Source organism: Brachyistius frenatus, unplaced genomic scaffold (genome assembly GCF_029030835.1).
Source record: "Brachyistius frenatus isolate BFR_SWC_R1_liver_20210118 unplaced genomic scaffold, ASM2903083v1 Contig_13, whole genome shotgun sequence".
Taxonomy (NCBI): Eukaryota; Metazoa; Chordata; class Actinopteri; family Embiotocidae; genus Brachyistius; species Brachyistius frenatus.
The window spans coordinates 4,712,832-4,731,326 of record NW_027210612.1 but is presented as its reverse complement, the minus strand read 5'-3'; the positions used below and the strand labels follow the sequence as shown (position 1 = coordinate 4,731,326).

The following is an 18,495-nucleotide window of genomic DNA, read 5'->3' as shown; positions in this document are numbered from 1 at the left end:
TATTTTCAAACTGCTGTAAACAGAATCACCTTGAATCAATTCCATCCCAGACTGACTCATCAATTTTGAGAGTTCTGTTGGGGCCTTTCCATTTGTTGCGTCCCTGCTTTTACGCTACAATTTGGGGTCATTGTAATGCAGCATATTGAATTTGGGACCAATAAGATGCCTCCCTGATGGTACTGTGTGATGGCTAAGAATGTAAACTGTCTAAGTCTAGGCTTTCAGGCAAGAGATTTGCGCAAGACTTTTGTATAATATTGTATATTTGTCTGAAAGTTTACTTCTCTCTAGCAACAGCTCAATATTATTGTGTTTATTCAGGGCCCTTGTTCTGGGAACCAACAGAGTCTTGCTCACAGTCGTCTTTGGGACGCTGTTGTGGGATTCCTTCATGTGTTTGCTCACCTGCAGATGAAGCTCTCTCAGGTATATCATGATGATCTGCTGACACTGACATTTCAATAACTTAGTTCCCTCCCAAATTCAATAAATACAGACGTGGTGATTGACTAGTGTGTTGTAGAGTGTCGGCCCCAGCAGTCCTCAATTTAATCTGCTGGCAATTTTAATTGTAAAACATGCCTCTGATGTGAAATAAATAGTACAATTTGATAAACAAAATGCAGCTGTAAATGTATTTTCTTACATACAGGATTCAAGGCAAATTGAACTTCTGAAAGAGCTCATGGATTTACAGAAGGACATGGTGGTGTTTTTGCTCTCCATGTTAGAAGGTAAACAACTGCTGTTGTTTTGCTGCTTGTGGAGATAAATGGGTTACCATTTATTATTCATTCAGAACTTTTAATTCTCTGCTTTTTCTCTTGTTCCTGCAGGTAATGTGGTCAATGGCACTATTGGAAAGCAGATGGTGGATATGTTGGTGGAATCGTCAGGCAACGTGGAGATGATTCTGAAGTTTTTTGACATGTTCCTCAAACTTAAAGACCTCACCTCCTCAGATGCCTTCAGAGAGTATGACCCTGATTGTAAGGGCAGCATATCCAAGAAGGACTTTCAGAAAGCCATGGAGAATTGCAAACATTTCTGTCAAGCTGAAACAGACTTCCTGCTCTCCTGCACAGAGAGCGATGATAGTGAAATTGTGGATTACGAGGCCTTTGTGGATCGCTTCCATGAGCCGGCAAAAGAGATCGGCTTCAGCATCGCTGTTCTTCTCACCAATTTGTCCGAGCACATGCCGAACGATCCAAGACTGAAGACCTTCCTGGAACTGGCAGAGTGTGTCTTGACCTACTTCCAGCCCTACCTGGGACGCATTGAGATCCTCGGCAGCGGGAAGCGCTTTGAACGCGTCTACTTCCAGATCAGTGAATACAGCCGCACACAGTGGGAGAAGCCACAGGTCAAAGAGTCCAAGAGGCAGTTCATTTTTGACGTGATCAATGAGGGTGGAGAGAAGGAGAAAATGGAGATGTTTGTCAATTTCTGTGAGGACACCATCTTTGAGATGCAGCTTGCTGCCCAGATATCCGGCTCTAACACTGGAGAGAGGTGTGCTGGAAGACAAGTAGAGGAAAGGAGCAAAGAAGAAGACCCGGACAATAAAAGAATGTTTTTCATGTACCAGTGGCTGCTTTTGCTGACATCTCTACTTTCTGTGAAAAACGTGAAGACACTGATGAAGATGACTGTGAAGGACATCGTCATGGCAGCTGTTTTGTTCCTCAGATTAATTTGCATGGCTCAGATGCGTTTCATTTGTGTTGTAATTCGCAGCATTATATTTGTGCTGTACGTATCCTTTGTTAGTGGTGGGCTCATAGAGCGAGCCAAGAGGTTGAGGATGTCGGACTTGCTCGGTGGCATCCTTGAGCCAACTCTTGATGAGGTCATGGAGGTATCATGCGGTGTGGATCGGCTGAGGAAGTATTCTGCCAGTTTCTCTTCCCAGAGAGAATTGAGAAAAATTGGGCAGATGGCTGCTGTGACCTCCCCCAGAGAGGTGGATGCACTGTCAGACATATTCGGCCTCAAACTGAGGAAGGAGGGAGGTCAATACAGAATTATCACACAAGACCTCACTGCCAGTCTGACTGACTTGTTCAACACAACCTCCAGAACAAGTGATATTTCTGAGACGCATCGGACAACGGTACGGATTACATGAAATTACGTTTGTTGTGTTATTTTTTATCTTTTATGCTTTGTGTTTTGTTTTTCTTTGCTGACGTTTAGCCTTTTTGGTGCCCTTACTTTATTTCTTTGATACTGTACTGATCAAATTCCTGTTTGTTCATTTTTACTGGCAGCAGTTTAAGGACCCCACAGCCACAGAGGAAAAAATGGAAGATGAGAAAATGCCTAAATTAGAGAACACAGAGTGAGTCTCTTGTTTTCCCATTTAATCCTCACAGAGGGATTATTTAACTCTCTTATAACTTTGTAAGTATTAGATCCCAGGTCAGGTAAGGTAGAACAAGTAATACAAAATAGTGCAGGGTGGATTTAAAATTGTATTTTGTGCAACAAAAAAAGAGATCGATTCAACATTAAAAACAACAGAAATGATTTTAACAGATAAAAGTCTGGCTTCATCATCCCAGATATTCCTTTGTGATCAAATAGCTTTGACCTTCCCTCTGTTTTTGATTGGATTGTTTGCAGAGGTAAAATATCTGAGGAGAAAACTGGGAATGAGAAAGCAGAGAGAAGATGGAGAGCCAAGAGATGCTCCAGGGAAACGCAGAGCCCAAACTCTGCCCTCTGGGAAATGATAAGCACTCATAACAAGAGCCTGCTGGTAATACACACCAACACACTCACACATATTTGTGCATGTATGCTTGATATAGTACATGAACACAGATAAGGTTGCACACTCTCATTCCCTCAATTTGAATACTCCAGCACAAAAATATAAAGGCAGAGGACAATTCAATGTTTTTCCCTTTCCCCCCCCCAGAGCTACTTTGCAAGGAATTTTTATAACATGCGCTTGCTGGCTCTTTTTGTCGCCTTCGCAATCAACTTCATCCTTCTCTTCTACAAGGTGAGACAGAGAAGTACATGTACTGAAACTACGTTACATTTCAGAGAGAAATATTGCACTTCTTCACTACATGTTTCTGGAAGCTGTAGATATTCTCGATATGCAACACACGTTATCATCACGTACATTTTTTTTTTTTATTAACTATGCCACAATAGTCAAAATTACCAGCAACCTGAACAATAAAACCCTAGATACACAAGAATGCCCCGGATTAATCATCTACAGGTTACAGATACTTTATGATACACAGGGGCCATTTCTTTTGACTTTTTTGTGTAACAGGTACTTTTGATACTTGAACTACATTTTCAACTAACACTTTTGTACTTGTACTTTAAGGAAAATATGCTACTTTTTAAGTGTCCACAAATTGTTAATCTCTTAATCAAGTAATATAATTATGTTGGTTTCTGTTGGCATCAGAGGGGAATTTGAGCAAAGACCCCACCAATCGCTGTTTGTTCTTGGCAGATCAGTTTCTGATTGGCTCCCACACGCCGCATTTGCTTGGAAGGCCAATGAAACCGCAGCCTTTCTCTGCTGCATATCTTCATTCATATATTCTGGTTCCAAATAAAAAAGGCTGTATACCTGTCAGCCAAAACACTCTAAAATGTACCCTATTGTATAACTCGAAGCATTCCAATTTTAAAATGCCATTTTTGCTATTGGAAAACAAGGTTTAGTTTGAGTGCAGCATCTGGAATGTACCCTCGGTTCCACAGACAGTGGAAGTAGCCCGTAGTTCTTCTGGCCACCAACTACAAACAACAGTTTAGCTACTGCTTCCCAGAGAAACAGAATTTATTGAGGAATGTATTGACCTACAGTATATTGTCAACACTGATTGGAAATCCACATTAAAGGGGCAAGTTAAAATTGAATACAGGACTTCTGTTTGTAATAGAGCATATTTACAATGTGTTATTGCGGTTTCTAATAGTTTGTCCAAAAAGTATGCCTCGTGAAGTTTTTCTTTCTTTTGGTCTCTTTCTGTTCTCCCAGGTAGCATCCTCGCCTGCATCCCAAGAGGAGGCGGGGGTAACCACATCTGTTTACAGTGAGGAGCTGGACTCTGGTGCTGAAGACGATAGCAAGGGCAGAGTTTATTTTGTGCTGGAAGAGAGCAGCGGATACATGGAGCCCTCTCTCCGTTTCCTGGCTGTAGCTCACACAATCATCTCTTTCTGTTGTATCATAGGTTACTACTGCCTCAAGGTATACGAGTTCAAGAATGTACTTTTGCACATTTGTAATGAACTCCTTTCACTTTTTCAATTCAGTTTCTCTCCATCACACAGACATAGAGCGTATTTTAAAACTGTAGAAGAATCTAAAATGAATATATTGCTGCCAAAGACAAGCTTTGACTATTCTGACTTTTAGAAATTTTACATTTTGCCAACTGAATACTGATTATTCTTATGCATTTAATTGAAAGGTACCATTAGTGATCTTCAAACGTGAAAAGGAAGTGGCGCGTAGGTTGGAGTTTGACGGGCTGTATGTGACGGAGCAGCCGCCTGAGGAAGACATCAAAGGCCAATGGGACAGACTTGTTATTAACACACCGTATGTTCCCAGCTTCATAATCTAATCTGTCGTATTACTGTGTCATATTAATAACAAATCCAAACATATTTCACACTTTAAATTTGAGAGACCTGCCGTTGGCACCTATTTATAAGACATGTGACACGTGTCTGTAAATGGGTGAAGTACAGACAAGAAACGTTTTTCTCACAGTCACGTTTCAGTTGTCAGTGCGTTTTACCTACTATTGAAATTTCTCTCTTACGAATGTTTCTGATACTATTTCTTTTTTTTTTTTTTTTCAGATCTTTCCCCAGCAACTACTGGGATAAATTTGTGAAGAGGAAGGTAAGCTCTGCAGAGGTCCATGGTTTCGATTTTGTACTCAAGTTTATCTTCCAAATGTGCTTAGGCGCATATGTAATTGTGCGCATATTTCACACAGTGACAGTGCATTAAGAAACTAAATGAAATTTAATGGGGTGTTTAATGGCAGGTGTAATTATTCCCGTCAAGCATCAAAATGCTTTTATCGTCTCCAGAGACTGCATCACTTTTAGCCTCCTCATTTAGACTGCCTCGTGTTATGAAGTGCCATAGCATTATTTGTTTTAAGAAAGTCCTTTTTAGTTGTTTTTTTTTTCTTCCTGTTTTGGAACATTTTAGTTGACTTGGAGGGGTTTCAACTGTACTGAAAATAAAACTTTAATGATGTTAAATCAAATTAGATATGATGGTTTTACTTGTTCACTGTTTGTTGAATCAGGAGAACCAATTATTAAAATCACAAAGTCTTTAAACGGTTTGAAAAAAGCAGCAACCCTGCTCTCCTCCCCTCATCTAAAGGTAATGTAAGATAGATAGATAGATACTTTATTAGTCCCGCAAGGTACAATTCTTTCACTACAGCAGCATTTGGGAAGAATCTGGGAAGAATACTGTATATTATATCATATTTTTCTCTCATTGTATCATTGTCACTTTTATTTTGCATCAAGTTTTAAACTTTGACACAATGAATAGAAGTGTGCTGTTTGTTGAGTGATTGTAATTCAGACTAAAGAAACACGCTAGTTTTGCATATGAGGGCACTCATTGGCTTCTGAAAGGATATTTTGAAGCCTTGATTTCTTTGTTCAGGAATGTTTTGATATTTCCTGCCAGCGCAAATTTGGGAAAAAGGCAGGTGGCCAGAATGAGGCTCAGCTATTTGTGAAGGCCTGATGCTCCACCTGTAAGGCATCATCTAAAAACTAAACTAAAATAGTTTTTTTATTCCAGAAACAAGCACATTAAAAGAAGTGAAAGTAACAATTTAACATGTCTTATGAAAGAAATGTTTGACTTTGAATTGACATTTTAAAGCACTTCCACTTTGGCTTTTTGCCAATGGGATCGACACTTTGTCTATATAAAGTATGTGTAGCTCACCCGCGTTACATTTAATACTCTATAGTGCATCATTTTAGGAGCCTGCAGTAAAATAGATGGTATAATGTCTTCAAGTCCTTCTGGTAATCCACATCTGAGTTTGGAGGTTTGCGATATTGCTTCCCATACTTTAAAGTGCTTATATTTGCAATCTTATGTAATTGAAATAGGCTCTATAATAAAGTTCGATTTCAGTTGGCGTATGCTTTATATTAATAAAGCAAGTGACATAAAGTTCCATAGAGCGATGATAGCACAATAAGGACAAAGTTTGCATCCAAGATTAAATGAAGTAAATATTTTCTGGATGCACTGTGCATACACAATTTAGTCGTTGGGATGCGGCTGGGCCTGACGTTGGCTCGGCAGTAAGCAGCCTCTCAAAATATAAGCCTCGATCAATACTAATTATTCGTATACTGCGAGACCAGAGTTACCATCAGTCATTTACACTAAGGTGGACACAACTACTGTGTCCCCAAGAAATCCTGTGTCTGCGGTGCAGGTATCAGAAAAGTCCTACTTTTTGTTCAGTAGTTATAATAAGCAGCACCATCATCTTGTCAGTAGAACTAAGCTGCCTTCTCATTAGATTGGGCAGAAGAATTCAGCCAGTTGACTCGATGCTATCTCGTGTCATGTTTTACTCACATGAAAATACACCGACGATTGTTTGGTCACATTGTAAACGTGTCCTCTTGCCCTGTCAGGTGATGGATAAGTATGGTGACTTCTACGGCTGTGACAAGATCAGCAAACTCCTCGGTCTGGACCGAGCTGCTTTAGACTTTAGCTCTGAAAGAAAAGAGAAGCGACTCAGGAGAGACGCTGCCTGGAGTGCTCTGTGAGTAGAGGAATGTTTTGAAGCTCTGCTTTCTAAACATCAATTAGAAACTGCGGATATGTAGCATGTCATTTCGTTTGCATTGTATGCGGTTTGTTTTTCACATACAGAGGCACAACACATGAAAGGACATCTTCATTTTCTTATTTCAGGATAGTACATGCATTGTTATAAATGACAAATAATTCTGGCCTTTGAGAGGTAATATAGGTTGCATTCAAGCAAGCAGCCGTACCCAATGCATCTGGCAGTGGTTATAGCAACATGCCTCACTTTTTTTTTTTAAGGTTAGCTGCAAGTGTGTTAGCATACCTGCAGTGTGGTATCGATATAAAACAATGTTCAAAACAGGAAATCAATACAGCCCTTTCTCTAATGTATTGTACCGCAGAGGTGAATGCGATTTCTAAATGTGCCCCTCACATAAACACAAACAACATGGGTTTATTTACTGATATTTCCACGTCTTGTGTGGGTCTTGTTCATTACACCTTGAAATAACATTTCAGACAAATGATTATTAATAGCCTTTGACAATATTAATAACCATTTTGTGACTGTTGTGTGCATGTTTGTCAGGATGTGTGTCTGCGTTTGTGTTACCTAACGGGTGGGCAGAATAAAGAAGGTCCCCGAACATTGTCATAGTTGAGGAAGAACAGGACATTATGAGAAGAAACCACAGAACAGACAGGCTCCTTTAGTAAAGACATTGATTTTAGCCACGGACATTTCGACCTTATTTCCCAGGTTCTCATGTATCATTGTGGTAATGATATTAATTTCAGATTTAACTCCATTGACATGAAGTACCAGGTCTGGAAGCTGGGAGTTGTGTTCACTGACAATGTAAGTTTGGTTGTGTTGAGTATTTTACAGCTTTTGCTCAATTTGTTTTTGCCCTCTTGTTCCTATGAAGCCAAGATAAATCCGTCATGACTTTAAATTTATGTTAACCGGTAATGTAATGTGACTCAGCAGCGCGTGTAAAACATATGATATTTTATGTCTTATTACTAATTTGTTTAATCTGTTCTGCTAAGATATTGCTTGATACAAATGCAGATGCTGCAAAGATGATGGTGGTAATATCCTGTGATTCTGCTTTATCTAAAATACTTATTTGTCTGCATCTGTACTGGTAATCTAGATTGGCTGTTTTTTATTTATTTATTTATTTATATATATATATATTGTGTGTGTGTGTGTGTGTGTGTGTGTGTGTGTGTGTGTGTGTGTGTGTGTGTGTGTGTGTGTGTGTGTGCGCGCGCACACGCCTACAGTCCTTCTTGTACTTGGCATGGTACATGACGATGTCAATTTTGGGTCATTACAACAACTTCTTCTTTGCTGCCCACCTGTTGGACATCGCTATGGGCTTCAAGACACTACGTACCATCCTGTCCTCCGTCACACACAATGGGAAACAGGTGTGTGTGTGTGTGTGTGTGTGTCTCGCATATGCGTGTGCTGGTTGTATTTAATTCTCTGTCCATCTGTCTCAGTGTGTGTTCATGAGTGCAGTTAGAATGCATGTGCTGTTTGCTTTCACGCTGTAGGGTTATATTGGGCTTTTCCAAGATGAAGGAGCATATTAAAGCCCATCTGCCTCTGTCTGTTCTTTTGTAATTGTGTGTGTGCGTCTGTCAGCTGGTCCTTACTGTGGGCCTGTTGGCGGTTGTGGTGTATCTCTACACCGTTGTAGCCTTCAACTTCTTCAGGAAGTTTTACAACAAGAGTGATGACAAGGACACCCGAGACATGAAGTGCAACGACATGCTCACGGTGAGTTAGATGTGCATATTGACCCCCCACCCCCCCACCCCCGCCCACACACACACACACACACACACACACACACTCACACACACACACACACACTCTGCCTCTCCACTTATCTCCCTCTATCTATCCTCTTTGTCTCTGTTTATCTTTCCAACGCAAACCTCATTTTCTACCTCGGGATGGAGAGAGGTAGAGGGGGATTCTGACAGTGATCCCCATTGCTGAAGTGAGAGGAGCCTCTCGTCTCAGTCCGTCCGCTACTCTTCCATAACATGATGGACACATGGATGGAAAACAGCCCCTAAAGCCTCAGCATAGCTCTTTGTTTGGCCATTCATCACATTAACGCTCCGCCGCCTGCTCTATTCTGATGCGGACTACACTGTCACTCACACACGCAGGCGGATGGGCAGCGATAGCATTTTAATAAAAACCTACTATTATAGGAGGCAGAGGATATTGCATTAAATCCTGAGTCACACTCGCTTTGCTGCTGTTTATGTTCGACTTTTAGCAGCACTTAGGCAACAGTAATTTGCAGTCCTTTTCCCATCAATAAAATAGCAAAAAAATGTTCAGATAAATACAGTGCAAAGCCACAAATGTGATTCTTTGAGTCTGGAGATAAGACGCCTCACTCTTGACCGTGTTGAACTTGTATATAAAAAAATAAATACAGACTTCAAACTTTGAATGTTCCTTGAAATTTTAACAGTCAATTTTTATAATGTTTTGTTGAAGTTCCTTGTTGAAAATATCAACCTTGGCACTTAATAGCACACTACAGTCCTTGCCAGACAGCTTGAATATTAATTATTCTTGCCAAATACTCTTACATGAACTCCTTGTGGGGAAATGATGTCTGAAGTGAAGAACATTGATTTAAAAAAAAAAAAAAAAAAAAACTTCTTCTATTCTGTGAAACTATAAAAATGCTGCTGGTTTGTAACTTTTAAATGCACCCCAAAAGCAACCAGCATGGTGGCAGACATGAAAATGCATTATTGGATCATTGTACAGAAATAATTTAAGGTGAAAACAAACAGTGTTATCTTTGGACTTTGGTAAAACAATGCTCACGCCATAAATACTTAAAAATATCCTCACCATACCCCATTACTGTCAAAGAAAGCCAGAGAAAAATGTTTTGAGGAAAGTGGAATTCATACTATATTCTTTATAAAAATGTGTTTTCTTTCAGTGTTACATGTTCCACATGTATGTGGGAGTGCGTGCGGGTGGTGGCATCGGTGACGAGATCGAGGACCCTGCTGGAGATGAGTTCGAGGTGGAGCGCATCGTCTTTGACATCACGTTTTTCTTCTTCGTCATCGTCATCCTCCTGGCCATCATCCAGGGTGAGCCACACGCGTCAAATTTCGTTTCGCAAAGTGCAGTTCAGCTTAAAGAGATTCACAAATGCGTTAAATGCATACTGCATGTATTTATCAAAACATACACGAGTAGATTTTATTCACAATGTTTCACTGGAGTACCTTTCGTGCATTTTTCATGTGCACTTAGAAAATAGGCCGAGTATCCGTTTAAACCACTGAGCCCCTAAGTTTTACTGACGCCTGTCTTTCAAATGCAGACACAGCCGTGCGCAGGAATAAATAGACACACATACACACACGCACTCTGTCCCTTTTTTCAGGCTTGATAATTGATGCCTTTGGAGAGCTTCGAGACCAGCAGGAACAAGTGAAAGAGGACATGGAGGTGAGATGTGACACTTTCTGTCACACGCACACAGACACTGTCTCAGGTACACGCGCATTTGTTCACTGACAAGCAGACAGCTGTAAAAAAAAAAATAATAATAATCACAGCAAATTACACGCGGTATCAAGGTTGTACCATATGCAGTATCCTGTCACTATCTGCTCCTCTTTTGTGTCATACGGCTGATGTGTCCATGGAATCTGTCGGCTGAAGTAACCGCGCTGATTTAGCAGCAGGTTCACTTGAGGTCAGTGAGTAAGTTTGAGGGCCAGTTGTAACTTAAGTGCGTGTGAAGCGATGACTGTGTGTGTGGATTATGTAGATTGCGTTGTTGTGGGAGCTCGTGTCACAGGAAACGATCATATCATTAGCCTTAATGAGAGGATGCCATTATCTATTTCTCAGGGACAATTAGTGGATAATCATTACAGAAAATTTATTCTGAGAAAAACGAATCCCTGGTGTTTAAATTCAGTCAACACATGTAATTGGCATATATACAATATGCATTTTTTTATAAAATGGTTTCTGGTGACTGTTGCATTCGCTACTTTCAGTCTCTTGGTGTTGTATCTCCCTGTTTGCATACTAACGTGCTCGGTGTTGTCGTACATTTAAGAATGTAAAGCCCCTATTACACTGCCGGCTCGGCTCGGCTCTAGATACGGTTTTCAGTTTTATATTAAATGCTTCTCCTGGTACTATTTTTGAGATCACCTTTGTCAAGGTTCCTACCAAGCTGAACTGATACTAAAAGATGATGTAAAAACACTGCTGATCACTGATTGGTCAGAGAGAATTGTCATAATCACCGCCTCTGTGCACGACACAGGACAGCCTGCACAGACAGACAGACTCAAATGGAGTGGATTTGTCCTGTATGTGTGACTGTTTATTTGTGTTTCTGTTTACCAGCGAGAACCAGTATGTTCGACTCTATTGCACCAAACTAAACTTTAAAGAGAGAGTTTAACATTTAAATTGGTAACTATGTTAATTTAGTGACCGTGTGCTTTTTTTTTTTTTTTTTTTATTCACCGGACTACTCTATTAATGGCTACTTGCAAAACCACATTGTGATCAACTGAGGCGGTGCAGACGTTCCCCTGTTGCTGATGAAAGGATCTAGTGAATGTGTGACGTGTTGAAGATGACATCATGGTAGTTTCACGTGTTGTCGCTATAGAAACAGTGCCACTTTTAGAGGGTACTCTCTGGGGAAAATAAAATCCCAAAAAGAACCCAGTGGTAAAAGGGAATAGAGTAGAGCCAGTACAGTTAAGATACATCATAGCCACAATAAATACACCCCTGGGTGGTCTACCTTTAAAAGGCTTCAGCAGGAGTGTACAAACCCTCCTTCTTACTTGTCCGTCTGCTAAAAAGGACAAGTAAGGTTAAAAGAGAGAGGCAGGCTGATACTCGGCAGCAGGTTGATAGTAGGAATGGGCAAACAAGCCCAGAGCTGCAGCAAGAGTAATCAAAGAAATTTCCCCTCGGGGATTAATAAAGTGTATAAAAAAATAAATTAAAAAAAAATTTAAAAAAAAAGAAGCCCAGACCTTTGATTACCAGACTGAAGGAACAAGGCAGAACCGATGGTCTGACAAACAGTGGTGAGCTACTCGTGATGTCACTGAACGCATAGTTGTTATGGTCACTGACATTTGGCAAACACATAACAGTCAGCATCTGCCAGTCCGCATTCACAGAGGAAACAATACCAAATAAAAAAAATAACAGAGAGCGGTGGGCCAGACAGCTGCAAAACACATTCAGAATAAAGTCAAGCAAAAACAAAATGTTAAACTGATTGCTGAAGGCTAAGAGAACAAAAGCAAACATGGGCTGTGAAATGATTATGAATAGCGCTACATTATGTTAATACATAGTTTTTTTCATAGTTTTTCTGGCATTAGTTATTAGTGTGTACTTTCATGCATTTTTTTATATTTTTTTTAATCAAAAAAATTAAGTTGCAGAATTTTGCACCTCCATTTTCAGATGTCACATTTCAGATGCATCACGCTCCACTGCACTCAGCAATGATAAATCAGCTACAACAGTCACTTACATCCTCCCATGATTTGTTGCCCTAAATGGGAATGACTTAAAATACATATTGCATTAATCCCAACACACATATTTCAGTGTTTCTTCTTTTCTGTCATTGTACCAGCAAAAAAAAAAAAAAAAAAAAAAAAAAAAAGAGACTGGCAAATATAATTAGACTGTTTAGTAACCCCGAAATGTTGCATCAAAAAAAGCCCCTCTCTGTCTTGTGAAGGGACTATTTGGTTGCTGTTGTTCAGTCTTTTCCCTTTTGTGGGTGTCCTTTGAGTGTCTCAATCAAAAAAAAGAGAAGAAAGGTGTCATATTTTAGTGCGAGCAGAGTAAATACCACGTTTGAGTCACAGAGCACTAAAACAAGCGGCTTTTGGTCCTGAGGTTTGGAATTTATTATTTGATTTTCGAACGTACCCTGGAGAGCATCATGTTTATGCAAGCCTGTTTCATGGATCATTACATATCCTGTATCTTTCCTCCTGCAGACCAAATGTTTCATATGTGGAATTGGAAGTGAATACTTTGATACAGTCCCTCATGGCTTTGAGACTCACACTCTACAAGAGCACAACTTGGCCAACTATCTGTGAGTTGGTTCGCGCTTGCTACTTTTATGCCTGGGTTTGCCATCGTCTCAGCATAATAATCTTACAAATACTAACAGTAATTACTGAAAAAGCTTGTCATTTTATTGTGTGAGTACTGCGCATGCCTCACCATCACTAAATATTTATCAGAAACCCAAAAAACTAACATCAAAAACAGCTCCCACACATCCATCACTGTTCTAAATGCTTCACCATTCACCCACTTTGCTATTTATTTTATTTTTTATTTCTATAAACTATCTCTGCCAAAATTGATCCAGCATGTGTTATTCTCTTTTGTCTGCACCACTTCTTTTGGTGTAAACAACTAAAAGCAGCCTTATGTTTACCTGCTAATAGCCACCCCTGCACCTGTGTCTAATATTGACGCAAACCACTGTCTTGTTTCATATTCATCAATGTTTTCACTAATATATGCATCAGTTAAAATCAGTTAATTGAGATTTGTAATGGCAAAAAAAAAAAAAAGATGAATAGATAATGATAATAATATGTGCAGAGGAGCAAAGTCTGTGAAGGGAAGCAAGAAATCCATTTTTTGTTTTGTTTTGTTTTTTGCTGAAAATGTCAAGAAGCCCCACATTCACCAAGAAAAGAGACGTGAGAGTTCACAGAATATAATCGGTAAATTATACCTGGAAAAAATTACTATGTAAAACTACTGTGTTGAGAAGAACTTCACGACATCATCAGAAAAGGATAAAATACTAATAAAAGTGAGTAAATGTCGGTTTAGCTTCAGGCATCAAAGGCAGAAAAGAATTACCTCCGTCAATCATATTCAAACATCATGGCAAAAAAAAAAATGCTTATTATTTTCTTTTATTGTGTAGGCTTCACATACCACTGAGTCAATGAACACCTTTCCCACCAAGTTAAAATGCTTATTTTGAATTTTGCATTGTTCACTGTTGCTACAACAATAATCGCTACCGGCAAGAGCTTATTGGCCTAATTACGATGGATCCTGCAAGGTGTGTTTGCATCCTTTGACTGATGGACTCGTCCCTGCTCATGACTATGGATGCATGCTGGCGCCTCACATGACATTTTTGGCTCACTTGATAAAGCTCCACAGACTGAAATGTCATTAATCATTATTTAATCAACTGAAAGATGACTAATTTTCAGTATTTCTTTCTTCATGTCTTTCATCAAATATTTGTTGGGATCTTGAGTTGTGTTTACGCTCAAAATACCTAACAAAGTGTATCCCCACGATCATCACACAGGCTCCTAATTTAATGCTGCAAATGCAGCAGTGTTTGTCTCTCTGTATCAGATTCAAGTATGTGTGAGATGTGTAACGTGCTCTATTATTCCCTCTTCTGTGTCCCTGCAGATTTTTTCTGATGTACCTTATTAACAAGGATGAAACTGAACACACGGGGCAGGTATAATAGTTCTCTCTTCTCTTTTATTGCATGAGCCAGTCGAGGCAGGAACTAACTCCTGCACCTTTAAAGCTCCTAAACAAGTCCACTGTAATTGACAAGATTACATTAATATATCCCTTCACAACGTTTCCTCCATGTATCGGTGACCTATTAATTCGAACATTTTCCATGACGATAACACAGCTGAAGTGTGTGTAACCTTTTCGAGCAAGATAGAATCTGTATTCACGCTGTCTTTCAAAGCCATAACACTCATACCAGCAGGTTTTATGATAATAAGGATGGCAGGCATCTTTTATGATTACTATTTCACCTTTTTCTCATAAACCATTATCGTATTAAAACTATACCATTAAAGAGGGGCGCGCTCTTGATTTCAGGTAGGCAAGTATTGTTATTCTTTTTTTTCTTGTTATTGTAACACATTGTACAAGATGGTTTTCATAGAGCAAAGAGAAGTGCTTTAAATCAGTACGTTTTCAGTCTTATGGCCTTCAAAGAGCTGTTTCTCTCTTTCTCACTTCTGTCTCACATTCAGTGTGTAAATATATGGAGGGGGATGTGCCTTAGAATAGATGAGCACTTGTTTAATTATAAATTCACAGTCTTAAAAATAAAAAATAAACTCATTCTTATTTAGAATAATTTGGATTTTGAAACATTTAATGCTGCAGAATTGTTAAAGTGGAAGAAAATGTAATTTTCTTATCAGCCTGACAGTTGACAGTCAGGTGGTATTTCCAAATTGAGTTCGGTCCTGGGACTTATCTTTTAGGTATACTGTGTATATTTTGTCGGTGGTTAATTCTTCGCGGGTCTCGATTAAAAAAGGAAAAGCTGGGTGGAAAATGTTCGGTGTAAACTGTTTCACTGACATGCCAGACACAAAAATAGATAGTAGTCACTACTTAGAGTCTAATCTTACTGTTCCAATGAGCTCGTCCCCAAAGAATATATACATTTGAAGTAGTTAATGACTTTTAAGGTAAATTACTACTCTGTTGACTTTGCCAGGAATCCTATGTGTGGAAAATGTACCAGGAGCGTTGCTGGGAATTCTTTCCTGTGGGAGACTGTTTCCGTAAGCACTATGAGGATCAACTGGGATGAAAGGAAATCTGAGAGCTCTAAAGCCTCCCTAGATACTGTTATTACACAGAAGGAGTCTTGATTGACGCCTTTGGACTCAATAATTTACCTTCAGTTTGCGGTGCGTTTCCAATATGCTGATAATAGATTTTGGAGTGTGTGTGTGTGTGTGTGTGTGTCCCAAAACACTGTTATCTCTAAATTATTAAATGCCTTGGAAACAAAAGAATATGAACTACTTGTTTTTGTTCTGATACAAAATGAATATGTTGTTTGTTTTGGGAGTTTTGGTGGAAGGAAGCTACTTGTTTGAGTGATTTCTTGAGTCTCTGACAAAAATATTCAGAGTAATGTGACAGTTTTACTGTTTTTATACATCATTATCTCCCCCAGTCAAAGCTGGGAATCTAAATTCAGTTACCTGTCATTTTGCTGGCTGGATGTGTCTCATGTTTTCTGAATAAATTGATTTGTCTTTCTAATCACAGCCCCCCCCCCCCCATGTGACATCCAGATAAACACTCTCCCTCCAGCATTTGCTCCTTTTACCTTCCTCTGTTTCTCGATGCTCCCTCTTGTCTGCTGTGCTCGTGTCTCCAGGATCCTTCTCCTCCTCCTGTCCTCACTTCTTATTCTCTTCTTTTCCCAATTCCTCTCTGCTCCTCTGTCATCCCTCATATTCAACTCTTTTCCCCTCTCATTATCAGCCACGGTGTAGCATGACAGCAGATCTCCCAGCGCTCGGGTCAAAATGTAGCCATGGAAATGGATCACCGAGCTTAACGAGGTGATTGACAGTCGTCTGTGATGGCCGTGGAATTTTTGGCTATTACTCATTGACTAAAACAGCTTGGCAAGTTTTTTTTTTTTTTTTTTTTTTTAATGTGCCGAGTTGAGCAGCGGGATGAAAGGCGTGGGAGGCCAACCTTCAGATATTGTCCTTATTATGCAAAGGATGAACATTCTGCTGCTGAGATGACTTCATATTACTTTTGAGTTATGACCTCTATGCATATAGTCAATAACCCTTGAAAGGACCAGAAAAAAAAGCCCAGCATCTAAAAGATATGCAATAAAAAGGTCTTGGATTATGTTTACATAGACAGAAATATTAGTCAGTAATTTATCTAAGTGGCTAATACCATAATTAAATTAAAAAAGATAGTCAAATAGGTGCACTACATTGTTACACTTTCTCCATTTAACCATTTAAAGTTAATTGTTTTAATTGTCACAGTTGAGCTTGAGCTTTAAAAAAAAAAAAATGTAATTGTTAATCTACAATGTGTGAGATACCGCTGATGTGAGAGATGATTTAAAGGGTCTGAAAACATCTTAATTACCTTCTTGTTATGACTGATGGAGGTACAATGAACTCCCCATATTCAGCCGAAGCTGGACCATTGTTGCATTTCAAAGTACCAATTGCCATCTCACCTATTAGAGCTACAGTACTTATTTATATTTGAGTTTTAGATACGTGTTTAATTTCATAGTATTTTAACGCATTCGTCTTAATTTTACTTGGTTCAGTATTGTGCTTACAAAAAGGAGGGTGAACAAGATAGCATTAAAAATACTTGAAAACAAGGTTATATACAGCACCAAAAGCACAACTTTCCTACTTTATTCATGAATAGCATCGCTGCCAGCTCCTGACTTACAAAAGACTGAACACAGCTGATCAGTCCACCAGAGGGCGAGGAATGGGGGGGGGGGCTCTCATCAAAAGTCCATTTCATTTGGACATTTATCACCTTCTAGTGAGTGTAAAAATCAATCATAAAGTCATAACATCAAACCCACAGACATCCAAGTGCTCCCTGCAGTTCTCTCCCACCACAGTTCTGCAGGAGACACGAGGCTTGATTTCCGAAGTAACCTTCCAACCATTGATTACTAGAACACCAAGGATTTGAAGCAGGGGGACGGTAGTCCTCCCAGAGCAGCCCACATTAAATATACCGGGTGTTCAGGGGATAATTGCCACATCTGCTGGATCAAAAGATATTGTGGATACGATGGATGTGCGCTTGTAGCTGCCAAACTTCCTCCTCTAGTCTTCATGATCTTTCCATCCTGTAGTTGAGCACTGCCAAGGCCAGAAGGGCCGGGGTGCAGTTTAGGTTGGGTATCATAACTCGGTGGTGGAATTTACAGTGTGCACGCTGTACAGTGAACAGTACAGTAGGACTGTGTGACACAGTTCAGGTCCTTAATATCCAAGAAGACATTAATGAAACGGGAACCGTGAGTTTCCAATAAAGCTTATTTTGAACTGGCATTGCACCAGACGTGTTTAGCTGACTCGATACAGTCAGCTTCTTCAGTGATGTCTGCTTTTATGTAAGCAGGACAATACAGCCGCCTCAACACCGTTGCTATTGAACTGTTGCTTCCCTCAGTCACAGCTTTTGAACACCGACTCCCAGCCAGACAAACTTCTATTGAACACTTACAACTACTTTTCTGAGTGTTATTTTACCTGCACAAGGGAAAGTTATTTTCTTTTCACAGTAGTGCTGGTGTGAAAAAAGTCTGTGAACTTGTTTCACCCCCTTTCTGCCCGTTTATTTACAAAAACCCTGTCGACGAATCCTTACATCATCAGTTTCACTGTAGCGTACCCCATGTTGCAGCTGTAGAACGTTGGATACATTGTTCCCAGGAGATGACTTATTTTACTATTAGGATTTGAAATGTCTGACAACCTTTCAAAAGTCTAGAAGAGCTGCGCTATAGGTTTAATTTAATAATTGTGTTGCCTAATGTTCAATCAGACTAAAATGTGACAGCAGTAAATGAGTTTACCATTTTTTATGGAAAGTACTTTTCTTTCTTTTCTTTTTTTTTAACCAATGCAACTGAATAGGAGCAAGAGTCTACCTGAAGAAGGGATGCACTCTGTCTGACAACATGTTTGGTTACTGTATATTGTTCTCCAACATTGTTATCCGTTTTTATCCGTCGTCAACATTGGAGGCACCGTCTCCCGCT

At 39.6% G+C, this 18,495-nt stretch overlaps 1 protein-coding gene across 1 annotated transcript in view; it reads left to right on the top strand.

Annotated features, from left to right (window-relative positions):
- The window catches only part of ryr2b (ryanodine receptor 2b (cardiac)), a 60,205-nt gene extending 44,517 nt beyond the window's left edge, over window positions 1–15,688 (top strand). Inside the window, exons 88-105 of the mRNA XM_069692601.1 lie at window positions 325–429; window positions 656–737; window positions 840–2,119; window positions 2,277–2,347; window positions 2,632–2,767; window positions 2,930–3,035; window positions 4,029–4,237; window positions 4,461–4,591; window positions 4,858–4,900; window positions 6,694–6,827; window positions 7,616–7,676; window positions 8,111–8,257; window positions 8,478–8,612; window positions 9,814–9,970; window positions 10,270–10,334; window positions 12,890–12,990; window positions 14,355–14,406; window positions 15,424–15,688. Coding sequence (XP_069548702.1) covers window positions 325–429; window positions 656–737; window positions 840–2,119; window positions 2,277–2,347; window positions 2,632–2,767; window positions 2,930–3,035; window positions 4,029–4,237; window positions 4,461–4,591; window positions 4,858–4,900; window positions 6,694–6,827; window positions 7,616–7,676; window positions 8,111–8,257; window positions 8,478–8,612; window positions 9,814–9,970; window positions 10,270–10,334; window positions 12,890–12,990; window positions 14,355–14,406; window positions 15,424–15,519 — 3,111 coding nt within the window. The 3' untranslated portion in view covers window positions 15,520–15,688. The remainder of the gene's footprint in view (window positions 1–324; window positions 430–655; window positions 738–839; window positions 2,120–2,276; window positions 2,348–2,631; window positions 2,768–2,929; window positions 3,036–4,028; window positions 4,238–4,460; window positions 4,592–4,857; window positions 4,901–6,693; window positions 6,828–7,615; window positions 7,677–8,110; window positions 8,258–8,477; window positions 8,613–9,813; window positions 9,971–10,269; window positions 10,335–12,889; window positions 12,991–14,354; window positions 14,407–15,423) is intronic.
- The last annotated feature ends 2,807 nt before the right edge of the window (window positions 15,689–18,495 follow it).